Raw genomic sequence first — 15,144 nt, forward strand, 5'->3', positions numbered from 1 at the left:
ATGGTTTCCAGGACTGAAACAGGGAGGTCCCTGGGAGAAAGGGCTGGGATGGAGTCTCCACGACAGGGCTCTGAGTGGCAGGGCTGAAGCCGCCCACCCCTCCGGAGGGGAACTCACCGGCTGACGGCCATGGGCAGCGGGGCTTGCGGCGGGGACTGCTGGAGCAGCTGCAGGAGCTGCTGCTGCTGAAGCTGCTGGAGCTGCTGCTGCTGGTTGAACATGGTGGCTGAAGAAAGGACGCGGAGTAAGGCAGGACCCCTGCGTCCGCGCCTATCCGCTCCTGCCCGTGGCCCTCAAACACCTGCCCGCTGAGCTTCACGGCCACACTCCAGTCCTGCCAAAAGCATGCCGCATTTGAACCCCCATGCTTTCAATAAACCCCCCCTCCCGCCACTTTCCCGCAAATCCTGCCAACAGCTCCTCCCTCAAACGCCCAACCCCGCCCGCCATCTCCCCCACTCCCATGGCTCGGTCCTTCCAGGGGCGTCCGACGCAAATGCAGCTTCCCCGCCCCTAGCCTTCCTCGCGTCGTCACGCCCCGATGCCAGCCCCTCTCCACACCCCAACCCCTCCCTCGTGCCCCTTTTGTCAATAACAGCACCCCCAACCTTTCGCTTTGGTCTCTGAGCAAGGTGGGAGGAAGGCTTCCCTCCCCCACTCCGCTAAGCCCTTCCTCTGCAGATCCAGCCAGCATTACACATCAAATCCGGCCACCCCACCTGCCCGCGACGCCCGCAGCCTCCATGCAAGTGGCCCCTAAGCCTTGCGTGCGTCCCCCAGTCGCGCTCGGCCCGCGCGCTTCGCTTCCCGGAGCCCCCGCCGCAATCGCCCCGCCTCCACTGGCAGAGCCGACTGGGCCGCTGGAACTCGCGGCTCCGCCCGGGCCTGGCCGCTTGGAAGGCTGGTCTGCGGGCCTGGCCGCCGCAGCGCCCTCTGGAGGACCGGAGGACCCGGTGCCGCTAGCCGCGCCGCGAGGTCCTGTCCGGCGCTCAGGTCTCGCTGCTTGGACCGAGCCCGCTTACCCGGCGCCTCGGCTGCGGCCGGCGCGGCTGGGGGCTGCGAGGGGGCCCGAGGCGGCGCAGGCCTTCCGCCCCGCGTCCTCCGCCCCGGGAACCGGCGGCTCCGAGCCCGAGGTCCGTATGTCTCCCGGAGGGGTCTGTCGTCTGGCGGGGACATCGCGGGCGACTTCGAGAAGGACCGTCCCCAACCGACCTCCCCGCGGCCGCCACTGTCCCGCGATCCAGGGGCCCCGCGCGGGGCTGGGGTGGGAGGGGCCGTGCAGCCGGCCGCGGCACATTCGGGGACCGAGACCCGGCGAGAGGGTGACGGGCACAGCGAACAGAAGGTCCGTCTCGAGGTGTTGCTTCGATTTGACTCAGGACGGGGTGAGGAGGGCAAACTGGTCCTCAATTATGAAATTATGAAAAACAGCGCTCATCCTGAGCCTGAAGTTGTCCTGCCCCGAGGACCCTTGAATGACGACTCGGTCCCTCATCCCGGCGCCCCTCTCCTTGGTCCCCACATGGAGTCACTGAGCCAAACAACCCGTGGGTACTTAGTAGCGATCCCTTTTCCTTTTTCTGTTACCTAAAGCGGTCCCTAAAGGTAACAACCCGGGGCAATCGGCTTCTTTTGCAGGAAGCGCCGATTGTGCGCGGGGCACGGCGCACGGTGGCGCTAGAGGCGCGCAGATTGGAGGCCGGCCCCGCGCGCTCGGCCGCGGAGGCCCGAGGGAGTCAGCCAATCCCTGCAGCCGTGTGACAAGCGCTGCCCTAAGGCTCTGGACCCGCTCCGCCGCAGCCCCGGGCGGCCGCAGCGGTGCCTAATTCCGCCTGGATTTAGAGGCGCGAAAGTGGCTCCGCGTGGCCACAGCGCGAGGCAGGGGCCGGAGCCAGTAGGACGTCGCGCCCTTGGGTGGAAGGGCAGCCCGGACCGTGGGAGCTTTGAAGGTCTGGCCTTGGGCATAATTTATCCTGAAGGGCAGGGAGCGCTAGGGAAGTGTATGACAGCATCACATCCGCCGCCCGGATTAGAAAACTCACTTGGTGAGGACCAAGACGGAGCCAATGGGGAGGGAGAGAAGGGGCCGAGTCAAGATCGCTTAGGCTTCCTTCCAACCAGGTCCAAGCACGCTGACACCCTGGTCTGGGTGCTAGCAGAAGTTGGAGAAGTTGAATCCGGGCTCCACAACCTTCTGGCTAGGCGACTCGAGCCCCCAGGGGAATCCTCTCCGAGCCGGTTCTTCGTCTATAAAATGGGTACTCCCTCCCAGGGTGGGTGTGAGGATAATATTACGTAATGCTTAGCGCTAGCACTTGGCACACAGTGAGCTTAGCAAATTGCTAAAGTAAAAACAAACAAACAAGAAAACTAAAAATAAGGCTCATGCTGGTGATTCTGTGTTGATTCATCTTTCTGAAAAGCAATCTGCAAATTCTTTATCAAGATTCTTGAGCGGGGGGGCGCCTGGGTGGTTCAGTTGGTTAAGCGCCTGCCTTCGGCTCAGGTCATGATCCTGCAGTGCCAGTATCGAGTCCCGCATCGGGCTCCCTGCTCAGCAGGGAGTCTGCTTCTCCCTCTGACCCTCCCCCCTCTCGTGCTCTCTCTCCTTCATTCTCTCTCTCTCAAATAAATAAAATCTTTTTTTTAAAGGTTTATTTATTCTTTCGAGACACAGAGATACAGAGAGAGAGAATATGAGCAGGGGGAGAAGCAGAGGGAGGGGGAGAAGCAGGCTTCCCGCTGAGCAGGGAGCCCGATGCGGGGCTCGATCCCAGGACCCTGGGATCATGATCTGAGCCGAAGGCAGACTTTTAACCATCTGAGCCACTGATGCACCCCTCAAATAAATAAAATCTTAAAAAAAAAAAAAAAGATTCTCGAGCGTGTTCTGCCCTTTGACCTGGTAACCCCTCTTGTAGGAAATGTGCCCAAGAAAATAACCAGAAAGGAGAATTTTTAAAGCCAGCAGGTCATTCATGGAAACATTATTTATAATAGCTGCCTGGAAAGTAATCAACTTTAGGGGAACAGCTAAGTAAATCATGGTGCCTGCCTCTTAAGGAGTAGCACACAGCCATCAGAAATTATGCTTTCAAAGGTTATGTAAACACCCACAATATGATGTGAAGTGAACTCAGCAGGCCACAAAATTGCATACACAATTATGATCCTGGTTTCGGAAAAAATAAATATATGTGTGTAGTGGGTCGTGGGGGGTTTTCACTTTCTTTCCTTTTTTCTAATTTGCTGTAATTGGTTTGGATGACTTTATCATGGGGAGGGAATGGAACATTTTTTAGAATGTATATAACTTTGTGCTGGCTCCTTGAAGACCAGACAAGACAATGGCTGGTAACTCGTTGGGGACACTTTTCAGGGCAAGACTCATGTTAATTGCTTTTAACCAATCCCTTGCTGGCAAAGCCCCACAATGGACTATGCTCAGAGGGAGAAGGGAGGCCCTGTCTCTTTGCATCTGAAATGAAGTCTGAGGCTGTAGCATCACCTGGAGGCCTCTTACTTGCCTCTAATTTGAGCTGCACTTTTATCACCTAATAAACTCTTATGCTCATATAGATCCAGTTCCAGACCTATTCTGCTCCAGGAATCTACCCGTCTCTTCCCCTGATGCTACCACAGAGCGTGATTATTACAGTTTGGAAATATATTTTAATTCCTGATAGCACGAGCCCCCAACATTATCATGCTTTACAAAAAAATTTCTTGCCAGTTCCCAATTGTGTAAAAAATTTTTTTCCAGGGGCGCCTGGGTGGCTCAGTCGTTGAGCGTCTGCCTTCGGCTCAGGTCATGATCCCAGGGTCCTGGGATCGAGCCCTGCATTGAGCTCCCTGCTCGGCGGGAAGCCTGCTTCTCCCTCTCCCGATCCTCCTGCTTGTGTTCCCTCTCTCGCTGTGTCTCTCTCTGTCAAATAAATAAATAAAATAAAATAAAATAAATTTTTTTCCAGGTGAATTGTGGAATGATTTTGTTAAACCCCTCCCCCCACCCCCTGCCAAATCTCAAGTTGCATATAATAATATATATCAGAGCTTCTTCCACTCTGATGTGCATAGGAATCTCCTGGGGCTCTTGGTTCTTGTTAAACGTAGGTTGTGATCCAGCAGGCCATGAACAGAGCCTGAGATTCTACATTTCTTTTTCTTTCTTTCTTCCTTTCTTTCTTTTAAAATTTTATTTATTTATTTGACAGAGAGAGAGAGAAAGCACAAGCAGGGGGAGCAGCAGAGGGAGAGGGAGAAGCAGGCTCCTTGCTGAGCAGGGAGCCCCACATGGGGCTGGATCCCAGGACCCTGGGATCATGACCTGAGCCGAAGGCAGCCGATTAACCGACTGAGCCACCCAGGAGCCCTCTTTTTTTTTTTTTTTTTAAGATTTTATTTATTTATTTGACACAGAGAGAGAGCACAAGCAGGGGGAGCTGTGGGTAGAGGGAGAGGGAGGAGCAGGACTCGATGCAGGGCTCTATGCGGGGCTCGATCCCAGGACTCTGGGATCATGACCTGACCCAAAGGCTTAACCGACTGAGCCACCCAGGCGCCCCAAGAGATTCTACATTTCTGACAAACTCCAGGTCATGTCCAAGCTGCTGGTCTGGTACCAGACCTATATAGTATGATCCCATTTCTGTAAAAACAAAATGAAACAAAATGAATATATAGGGGACAAACCAGAGAATAAACACCATAAAACCTATACATAGTGGTTATCTGTGGGTGGGAGGATGACCAGAAGCTTTGAAATATTGTATAAAGTCTGACTTTTACAGTAAGTTTCACTACTGTAATTAGGTAAAACAACCCAGCTGTGGGGGCGCCTGGGTGGCTCAGTCGTTAAGCGTCTGCCTTCGGCTCGGGTCATGATCCCAGCGTCCTGGGATCGAGCCCCGCATCGGGCTCCCTGCTCGGAGGGAAGCCTGCTTCTCCCTCTACCACTCCCCTGCTTGTGTTCCCTCTCTCGCTGTGTCTCTCTCTGTCAAATAAATAAATAAAATCTTTAAAAAAAAAAACAACAAAAAAAACCAACCCAGCTGTGATGGCGCTCCTCTGGGCAGACATCTGCAAACTGCACCCCCTCCCCAAATTAATGGCTCCACTTCAGGCTTTATCTCTGCCCTCTCTGGTTCTCAGAGCATAGTAAAGGGCTGGCTCTAAGCAGCTTCTCGGGATGCACAATGTGTGTAGCTGATGGTCCAGCTGCCTGGAGGGCTCAATCAGTTGGTTTGATCAAATTCTCCGGAGCACCAAGCCAGGGCCACGCCCCTCACAGGGATTCTAAATCTCTCATTATCCCCATTACCTAGATTAGGAAACTGAGGCTCAGAGACAGGAAGAGACCTGGATCACCCAGCTTGAACAAAGCCCAGGGCTTGCTCATTTTCCTCTGCCTGCCTGGAAAATCCCCTGCCCCCAGATGTCCATGTGGGTCACTCCCTTACTTCCTTCAGGTCTCTGTTCACTTTTTACCAGAGTCCTACTCTCACCACGCTAAACAAAGAGCAACACTACCCCTGCCCCAACCTTCCCCAGCTTTCTTGCTTTCCAAAGCACCCATCACCATCTGACAGAGTCATATTTATTGGCTTGTTGGTGCTTTGTTCCTCTTTTTCCACATACGGGTATAAGCCACACATAGGTAAGAACTTTGTCCATTTGCTCATTGCTTTATCTCTGGGGTCTGGCATAGGGCCTGGCTCAGGTAATATGCATTAAACTGGTGAGTGAATGGTGATCTCTGATTCCCAGGGCACTGTTCTCCCAGCAGTACTCCCCCACCCCACCCCCATTCACATACAGGGTGACACGCTGATGCCCAACAGCACAGAGTTGGCTGGCCTCTCTTTCCTAGCCTCCTTGTGGGCAGTCCAAATTAGGTTCCTCAGAATCAGAGGTGGATGGTTAGGCCTGGGGCCCACGGCCTCTCTATGTGAACGGGATACATAGGGTAGGGCTATAGGAGTCCTGGATTTGAATTCCGGTTTTACCACCACCCTGATGGGTTGGAGCAAAGACTGACACTCTCTAGGACAAGAAGTCCCAGCTCTTCCAAGAAGGCCTTCCAAGGGTCAGGGCCCTGGCACTTGCTATTCATTCAGTCTGGCCTGCTTTCCCCCCTGATCCGCCTGTGGCTGGCTCCTTCTCATCATCTAGGTCTCTTCTCAAATGTCACTTCCTCAGAGAACCACCCACCTCCTCCCAGGCTAAATGGGCCTTTTGCACCCACACAGGTATCTCTCTTCTAAACACACCGTTTACTTCTTCCATCACTGTTAGTGTAAACTATTTTCACTTTTACGATTTCATTTACCTGTTTCTTCATTTACTGTCTGTCTCCACCACCCCAATGTAAGATCTGAGGGTAGAGACATTGTTGGTCTTGTTCACTGTTGTATCTCCACTGCTGCTTAAAACAGGGGCTGGCTTATAGTAGGTGCTCAATAAATATTTGTTGAATTAATGTTCTGTCTCCTTCTAGAAACAGGGAAACTGAGGCCCCAAGGCATGAAGGGCATGCCGCCATGAATAAGTGTCAGAACCTAGAGTAGAAGGCAGTGAGGCCGAGTGGAACTCCAGGTCAGGAGACGTGACCTTGAAGGAGATCCATCTCCCTCCAAGCCTCAGTTTCCTCCTCTGTAAGATGGAGTGAGACAGCCATCACCACTATCCGAGAGGCCCGGTACTAGGGGTGAGACCTTGCCCATTTCCAGGAATGATAGCTGCATGCAGCATCAGAGCCCCCCAGACACGGCTCAAGCGCCCCAAAAGCCGCAGATGCAGAAAACTACAATCTCCATGGTGCCGCAGGCGGCACCTGCGCACAACGGCCAGCCCGCAGAGCCGTGAGCGCCCTCTGGCGGCATGCTGGCGCAGAGCTCCGCTCGGCTCACGGAGGGGCGGGGGGGTCCGCGGCGCAGGCAGTCGGAGAGCGCGGCTGCAGCGGCGGAGCAGGAGCCGGGAGCCGGAGCGGCGGCCGATCGCAGCCCGCGGGGCCCGCTGCAGCCATGGGCAACCGCGGCATGGAGGATCTCATCCCGCTGGTCAACCGGCTGCAGGACGCCTTCTCCGCTATCGGCCAGAACGCGGACCTCGACCTGCCGCAGATCGCCGTGGTGGGCGGCCAGAGCGCCGGCAAGAGCTCGGTGCTCGAGAATTTCGTAGGCAGGTAGGAGCGGCGCGCCCCGGAGCGCGGACTGCCCCCAGCCCGGGTCCCCGGGCCTCCGCCCCCGGCCCCGACGGCGCCGCGACCTCGCAGCCCTTGGCGCTGCCCCCGCGGACGGCGCGCCCCCCGCCTGCAGCCAGACGGAGGGTGCCCCCCCCACCAGAGCCCCTCAGGGGCGGCAGCGCCCCCCCGCTTGTCCGCAAACGTCGTCAAGCCACCGGCCACGGTATCACGCCCCCCTCCTCCGCCACATCCTTTGGGGAAGACGGCGCTCTGCTAAGAGACCCTGGGGTGCCCCCCCTCCCCCAGTATAGGCACCAAGGGGGCCTGCATTACTCAGCGCCTCCCTTCGGCTCCCGCGTCCCTCGGAGCGGGCAGCACCCCAAGGGCAGTGCTCCCCAGCCCTAGGCTCCACGGAAGACAGCTCCCTCCCCCATGAGGATCCCTGGATCGTGGCTAGGGACCCCCTCCGCAGCTGTGTCCCTGGGAGAGGACACAGCCCCCGGACATCGAGGACCAGGCACAGCCTCCCCCCTCACACACACACCTCTGCAGCTCCCGCCGCCATCCGTGCGCAGCGCGGCGGCGGAGCGGGGGGGGTTGGGGGTGCTGCAGGACCAGGAGGGGGGTGGCGGTGAGACCGCTTCCGATCCTCTTGCGAGCCGCCGGCACCTGGCTCCGCCGCCGCCCCTGGGTGGGGGGCGCCTGCCACCGTCGCTCTCCCCCGGGCCTGGCAGAGGGATCGTAATGGAGGGAGAAGGCGGCGGAGGGCAGAGATGACTAAGACAGGGAAGCAGGATGGCGGGGAGGGGGGAGCCATTTGCACAGCCTAATCCCCCTCCTGCCTCTGATCCCACAGGGCGCTGGGAGGGCCAGGTGGCGGGGAGTGGGGGGCAACCGCAAAGACAAAAGGTCCTGGGTTTAGGGGGGCAGGTGGGGTCGTGACCCCCCCTCCCCAGGATCCCCAGAGAAAAATGGAGTCCGGGATGGCTTTTTGGTGCTGAGAAGGAGGATGGTGCTCTCCCGGGAGGGGGATGGGGGCTGAGCAGACAGGGAGGAGGCAGCGACACTGGCCTCCGGCTCAGGCATCTCCCTCCCTCACCTTCTTCAGAAACCCTAGCTTTCTCCCAGTGACCTTCCCCGCAAAGGAAGCAACTGGCCTGTGAGAGAGGGAAGCAGAGGCCCCTCCCTCCGAGGGGCAGCAGTTCCGAGGGGACATCCTGGGTCCAAGCCAGGTTCTGCTGTGAAGCCTCAAGAGAGTCATTTGCCCTCTCTGAGCCTGTTTCCCGACCTCTAATAAGGACAGTTGCACTGGATGGTTGTTCCTGCCCCTCAAATCACCTGGAAGCCCAGTGCCAAGCCTGGGGCTAAAGGGAAGGATTCTGACTGGAGCAGTGTATCTGGGAGATGTTGGAAAGCCACCATGGGGGCGGCTGGGCCCATCTGGTCAGCAGCAGGGGAGGCCGTCTGTCTCTTGGGGATGGGCTCCCACAGAGCCCCCCTCCTGCTCACGCGACCCTCAGAGCTGCAGAGACAAACAGGCAAGAGATACAGATGGGCCCCTTCCCTGTGTCCCAGCAGTCAGGGTGAGGGGGTGGCGGGGACTCTGGACACAGCAAAGCCCAGAGGCCTTAGTGCTTTAAGAAACACCCACGGAAATGCAACCCTTTACAGTGTACAAACCATATTCCTACGTTTCGTCCATAAAACATTTGCTGAACGCCAGCTTATTCCAGGCTGTGTGCTCTGGGCATGAGGCATGGGGCGGGGGGAAGGTGACCTCAGCCCCCCTCTGCTGAGCCCTTCTCATGTGCCCCACACCATTCTCCACAGGATGGCTCACAGCAGCCCCATGAGGCAGGTACCATGATGCCCATCCTGCAGCTGAGGGAACAGACCCCAAGGTGAGATGCCTTGCCCAAAGTCCCCCAGCCAGGAAGGTCAGCATCTATTAGATTCCAAAGCCCAGGTTCCTAATCTCAGTCTTGAGAGCCTCTGAGAGCCAGGCCCTGAACTGGGCACAGGGACATGCAGGCGCGTGGGCCTCCATCTTCCCTATCTGTAGGATGGGACCATGGACAGGGCAGTGCGGGACTCCAGGGAGTTCATGGGTGTAAACACCCTTTTGTAAACATGTGGGAGGGAGCTGTTGGTGGTCAGTTAGGCTTGGGGACCCATGTGTGCCAGAGCCAACCTGGTCCCTGTCTTCCTGGAGGTCACTGTCCAGCCGAGGCAGGGGCCGGTAAGTAGGCAACACAGCAGGCCGGTGTGGCCACAGCTGACTTGGGCCCCTGTTAGCTTGTTGAGTGGAGCAGGATGTGGACTGTGCCCCCGGAGGCCCGGGTCCTCTCGCTGCCCCCAGCACCCCGGGGCCCTCTGACAGCGGCCTTGTAGGAGGATGCGCCGGGTGTCCAGGAGGAGGGCTTGGCCTGAGGTGGAGGAGTGGGTTGGAAAGCGTTATTTGATCCTCATGAAAGCTAGAGAGGAGGCCACATCTGGGCCACCCAGAGGGAATTCAGTGGGGCCCCTAGCCAGCCCCGCCTGCTCCCTCATGGGCTCCTGACCTCTCCGTCTAGGGCTGGGTCCCCAGACCCGTGAGCATGGAAACAGCCGCTCCATCTCCCAGGGCTTCCCAGGAGCCAACCCCCCACGGAGAGGAAGTGGAAAAATACACCAGAGGGACCAGAGGCTGCCCCAGGCCAGCCTGGGCTTCTGGGCACCCCCAACGGCCCTGCTGTCGGCTCTGCAGTGGATATGGCAAAGCAGCTGCCGGGACCCTGCTAGGACTTGTCTGGATCGATGCTCTTTCTTCATCCCCCTTTTACAGAAGGGAAAACTGAGGCTGATTCATTCAGTCATTCAGACATTCGTGGAGTGTCCACGGTGTCACAGCGCTGGAGAGTCTAGGGTAGAAAAGACAAAAGCTTTGCATTCAGAGGGGGAAACTCTGAAATAGTAAACACAGGAGCACGTATATGAAGAAGACAGAGAATGTGGTCAGTCCTGTGGAAGGGAAAAGGGAAGTCAGAAAGGGTTTCTAGGAAGGGGTAGCGTCTGAGATGAGAAGCCATGGGACTGAGAAGTATTCTAGGCCTAGGGAACAGTGAGTGCAAAGGCCCTGGGGCAGTTAACAAATTTGGCGTGTTCAAAGAACAGAAAGGAGCCACTGTGGCTGGTGTTTGGTGCCCAAGGGCAGCATGGCATCAGAGAGGTAGGCAGGGGTTGGATCTACAAGGCCCTGAGGCTCTGATGAAGAGTTGGGTTTATTTTCATTGCTGCCAGAAGCTTTTAAGTAGTGGAGCGCCTTGAGCGGATTCCACCAAGTGTGTAACTTGGGGAGGGGGCGGGGGACAGGTGAGGAGGCTGATCTAGTGCGCAGGTGCTGATGGGGGCCTGGGCCAGGACTTTCCCAGCGGGGAGGGGGAGAGCGGTGGGGTTCAGGGTACATTTTGGAGGAAAGTCCCACATGACTTGCCGGTGGATGGGATCTGCAGGGTGAGGAAGGAGGACTCAAGGATGACGTCAGTGTCTTTGATTCTGGGTGGGTGTTGGTGCTGTTACTGGAGGACGGGAGGAGCAGTTTTGGGGGGGCAGGGGTAGGACCAGGAGCTCGATTTTGAGCATGTTGAGTCTGAAGTGTAAGGTGGGCAGTGTGTGGTGATGCAAGCTGGAAGCTCAGGGGAAGGCGGGCTGGAAGTGTAAATTTGGAAGTCATCCATGGCGTAGAGGTGGGATTTAAACCCATGGGAGTAGATGAGATCATCTCGGGGTGAGTGTAGACAGAGGAGTGTGGGCAGGGCCCCAAGACACCCCAGCATTTTGGGAGCAGATGCCTGCTGCCCTGGGCCACCCGACTTTGTCTGTCCCCGGCTCCGCGCCCCCTCCCCCTGTGACACCTGTCCAGGACCAAGAGTGGGCTGTCCTGGGACAAGCTCTCAGGCTATGCTCCCCTCCCCTCGCTCTGCTGCCCGGTAGGCTAACAAATGGGTAGCGCCCACTCTCCCTGCCCCCTTGGCCCCTGGGGAGGCTGAGGCCAGTGGGAACGCAGCAGAGGGGCTGAGGGCTCAGGCTCTGGAATCGGACCTGGGTTTGTAGCTCAGCCCTGCCATTTATAAGCTGAGTGACCTTGGGCATGTTTCTTAAACCCTTCTCAGCTCCTAGTTCCTCATCTGTAAAATGGGGATAATAATAGCACGTCCCTCTTGGGACTGTGCTGAGTGTTGAGATAATGCCCACGAAACACTCGGGGTAAGGCCTCGCAGAGAGGATGTGCCAGGTCTGTTCCGCCTGGACAGAGGGGCAGGCTGGGAAGCAGCTGGGGTGCAGGTGGGGGAAGGGGGCCTGGTGAGTGGGCCTCTGCCCAGAACCCAAGGGGTGGCCTGAGAGGCAAGGTTTTGGGTTTCCCTAGTGACTCTGCCTACCCCTGACCAGGCTCCCTGCCTCCTACCGGTCTCCTTGCACCTTCCTCCATGTTCTCATCCCAGCGTGGGCTTGGTGCCAGTCTCTGGCCTCTGAGGGCCCCTCTCTTGGTCATCCCTGGGCCCTCCGGTGGGGGACAGCCCACTCCCCATTACTAAGCTCTCATCTTCTGAATACTTTGGGATACATCTTAGTGGTTCCAATTCCCAGACTTGGAGACTGAGGCCAAAGAGGATTAGGGGATATCCTGAGACATCCTAGGTGGAAAATTACTGATTGGAGACGGCAGAGGGGACTGACATTTGCTTCTATTGAAGGGAGGGGTGCTGCCAGGGGGCAAGAGAAGGCCCCCTGAGGCGGTGGCCTTGAGGCTGGACCTGAACAAGACCCGGTCAAGCAAAGGAGTGGACACACCCCGGGTGCAGGGTCCCATCTGAGCAAAGGCCCAAGAAGAGAAGGAGCCCAATGGGTTTGAGAACCCAGACAGAGGACAGTGTCGCCGAGGGGGGAGTGGAGGCCCCAGTGAGACCAGGAGAGTCGGGAGGCACCTGTGGGCCCTCAGCAAACACCCACACCCAGAGAGCCGACTCCCTGTGCTCCAGCCTCCATGTGCTCAGAGCGAGCACCTGCCGAGGGCTGAACACACACAACCAGACTCACCTGCTCAACCCAGGCCCGAGAACATCTTTTCAAAACCCCCGCCCCACCCACTGGCCCCAAGGAGTCGGGAATGAAAGGTGACTCTGGCAGACAGCATCTGATCCAGGCTCCAGTAGAATCGAGTTTCCCTGACCTTGGCTGGGGTCACAGGGTCAGAGCCTCGGGGAGGGGGGGATGTTGGGGGTAGGGGGGGCGGCGTGGAGGAAGCCAGTCTAGGGCCCAGTGTTATCAGGTGTGGAACAAGAGCAGAAATGGAGGCCCACGTGCCAGATGTCTATATATTCCAGTTATAAATCAAGCTAAGGGACCGCTGAATACAGTACATCCTGCCCTCCCACCTTGACAAACACTTTCATAACAACCTGGCAGACTGGGTTTGAATTTAGAATTTCAGACTCCTCAGAGTTCCGTGATGGGGTGTGGCATTATGGGGACAGGTGGCCCCTCTCCCCAGGCTGCCCCTGTCTCTTCTTACTCCATCCTGCACCAGAAGGGGCCTCCCGGGCTCACAGGCCGACACCCCACCCTCACATCTGAGCTCCATCTGAGGTGCCAGGAAGGATCCCCACCCACCCACCTTGGCAGGGCAGACCCTGGAGGAGGGCTTGAGACCAAGAGGGAATTCCAGAGCACTCAAGTGTGGCCTAGGAAGGGTGCATAGGCTCCAGCTGGGCACCAACCCTTGGCCCCTGGGGACCCCTTGCTCTAGAGATCCAAAGAGGGACCCCTAGAGCATGGGGCAGGGGTCCTGATTCCCCATGTCCAAGGGCAGTGCTGATTATTATTTTCTTGGAGCCAACAACCTGTTAGTTGTAGGAGCAGACTATCATCCCCTGTTTTCAGATGGGAAGATGGCTCAGAGAGGGTAGAGACCTGCCTGAGGTCCCACAGCAATGGAATTAGAGGCAGAACAGGCAGGACAGGAACGGGTACCAGTCCCCTGCCTCGTGTCCGTCCCTCTTCACCCCCCCTGCCCACTTGTGCACAGATCACACCCCTCAGCTTCTCCTCTGCTCTCCTCGGTTGTCTCTCTGGACTCTGACCCCTCCCCGGACTGAAATCCAGCTAAGGAACAAGAGCTGTATGGGGTCGGCTAGAACTATTGCAGGCACCAGGAAAAAAGACTCTTGGCCTTGGAAGTGGCCTTGACTCTTGGTCAAGGCAGTCTCCTAAATGGCATCTTCCCACTGCCCTGGCCAAAGGCTCCGGGACCAGCCTCCCCTCCTGGGTCATCCTCCCCGTGCAAGTCCAGCCCAGGCCCTGTGGATCCTGCCCCCGGTCCGCCCACCTCTTTGTACCTCAGTTGCCCCCTCCTTTGTCTTAGCCCCTGGGGTGGCCTTCTCTCGTGCCTCCATCCCGTTCTCCGCCTGACAGCACAGAAACTCTCTATGGCCTCCCAATCTGACCCTCTCTGCTTGAAGCCCTCTTTGGCCCCTGACCTCCAAACCGAGCCCCTCGCTCCTGAGTTGAGCCCCTGAGACCTGCCTGCCTTAGCCAGCCCCGCTTCCGCCTCTCCCTGCGGGTCCACCCTAGTATCTTGCAGGTCATGGAAAAAATGCCCCCTTCACTCTCCTGGCATATGCTGTCCTCATCTTCATCATGCCCTCGTCTTCCTCCTTCACTGGCTCATCCTCTGAGTTTCACATCAGCCAACACCTCTTCCAGGATGCCTTCCCTGACCACCCTCTCCCCCTATGACCTGCCCCTCGGTGTGTGGGGTAGGGCTCAGTTTTCTCCCAGGACGAGGGGCTGCAGAGGAAGAGAGAGGCCATTGCCTTGGGCTCCTGGCAGCGGTTCCAACCACGGTTATATGAACATTTCACCTGTTTATTAGTGCCTCCCCTTTCATCACTCCAGCTCAGATGCATCTGATCTGAGCACAGGGAAATGAGGCCACCAGGCAGGATGCGGAGAAAATTCTCAGCAGGTGAATGCACACTCCCCTCTGACCTGAGTTCCAAATTTGAAGGAACACAATGCACACAGGGCACCTAGCCCACGGGCGCTCAGGTGGCTCATGGCGCCACCAAGGGACACCCTCCCTTAGAGCCTCCCACAGCCAGGATCGCAGGGCATCCCCTCAGCAGCCCTAAGGAGGGAGCTGCTGGCTTGTGTCCCATTTCACTAATGGGGAAACTGAGGTTCAGAGCAGGGATATAATTCAGTGGTGGAGCTGAGATTCTTTTGCATCGAGCTACTGGTGATAAGAAATAAGGATCCAGGTGTAGCTCTGTTCTCGAATGACTTGGGAAATGCCCTTGATGAGCTATTAGGCAAACATAGCCGCTGCGTAAGTGTGGACTGGAGCCCAGTGTGTGTATGTGGGCACGTGAGGGGTCTCTGGCCGTGTCTCTCATCACAGCAGCCTTACACAGCCACGCGAGGATCAATCAAGAGGATGCGGGGGGGTAGGGGGCGCCTGGGTGGCTCAGTCGGTTAAGCATCTACCTTTGGCTCAGGTCGTGGTGCCGGGGTCCTGGGATCGAGCCCCGAGTCGGGCTCCCTGCTCAGTGGGGGAGTCTGCTTCTCCCTCTCCCTCTGCCTCTCCCCCTGCTTGTGCTCTCTCTCTCTCAAATAAGTAAAACCTTCAAAAAAGAGAGAGAGAGAGAGGAGACAGGGGGTGTGCCTAGCAGCCTCAGTCAGTATAACATGGGACTCTTGATCTTGGGGTCGTGAGTTCAAGCCCCACGTTGGGTAGAGAGAGTACTTAAAAATAAAATCTTAAAAAAAAAAAAGAGGATGTAGATGTCTTAAACAGCTTTATTGAGGTATAATTTACATGCCATAAAATTCACCTGTGTTTAGTGCGCAACTCAATGATTTTTAGTGTATTTACAGAGTTGTGCAACCATCATCACAGTCTAATTTTAAAACACTTCCAGCAC

The 15,144-nt window shown here is 57.1% G+C and overlaps 2 protein-coding genes across 11 annotated transcripts in view; one reads left to right on the plus strand and one right to left on the minus strand.

Annotated features, from left to right (window-relative positions):
• CIZ1 (CDKN1A interacting zinc finger protein 1) overlaps positions 1 to 10,671 on the minus strand; it is a 29,518-nt gene extending 18,847 nt beyond the window's left edge. Inside the window, exons 1-2 of the mRNA XM_032418208.1 lie at positions 7,728 to 10,671; positions 118 to 334 (exon numbers count right to left, since the gene is read on the minus strand). Coding sequence (XP_032274099.1) covers positions 118 to 221 — 104 coding nt within the window. The 5' untranslated portion in view covers positions 222 to 334; positions 7,728 to 10,671. The remainder of the gene's footprint in view (positions 1 to 117; positions 335 to 7,727) is intronic.
• DNM1 (dynamin 1) overlaps positions 6,903 to 15,144 on the plus strand; it is a 43,942-nt gene continuing 35,700 nt past the window's right edge. For 6 of the 10 annotated variants that reach the window (XM_032418203.1, XM_032418201.1, XM_032418200.1 and 3 more), the window contains exon 1: positions 6,904 to 7,183. In XM_032418203.1, coding sequence (XP_032274094.1) covers positions 7,023 to 7,183 — 161 coding nt within the window. In that variant the 5' untranslated portion in view covers positions 6,904 to 7,022. Of the gene's footprint in view, positions 7,184 to 15,144 lie in introns of all 10 variants that reach the window. The other 4 variants (XM_032418205.1, XM_032418204.1, XM_032418198.1 and 1 more) reach the window with 2 other exon arrangements.

This window comes from Phoca vitulina, unplaced genomic scaffold (assembly GCF_004348235.1).
Source record: "Phoca vitulina isolate PV1807 unplaced genomic scaffold, GSC_HSeal_1.0 scaffold21, whole genome shotgun sequence".
In the NCBI taxonomy this organism is placed as follows: domain Eukaryota; kingdom Metazoa; phylum Chordata; class Mammalia; order Carnivora; family Phocidae; genus Phoca; species Phoca vitulina.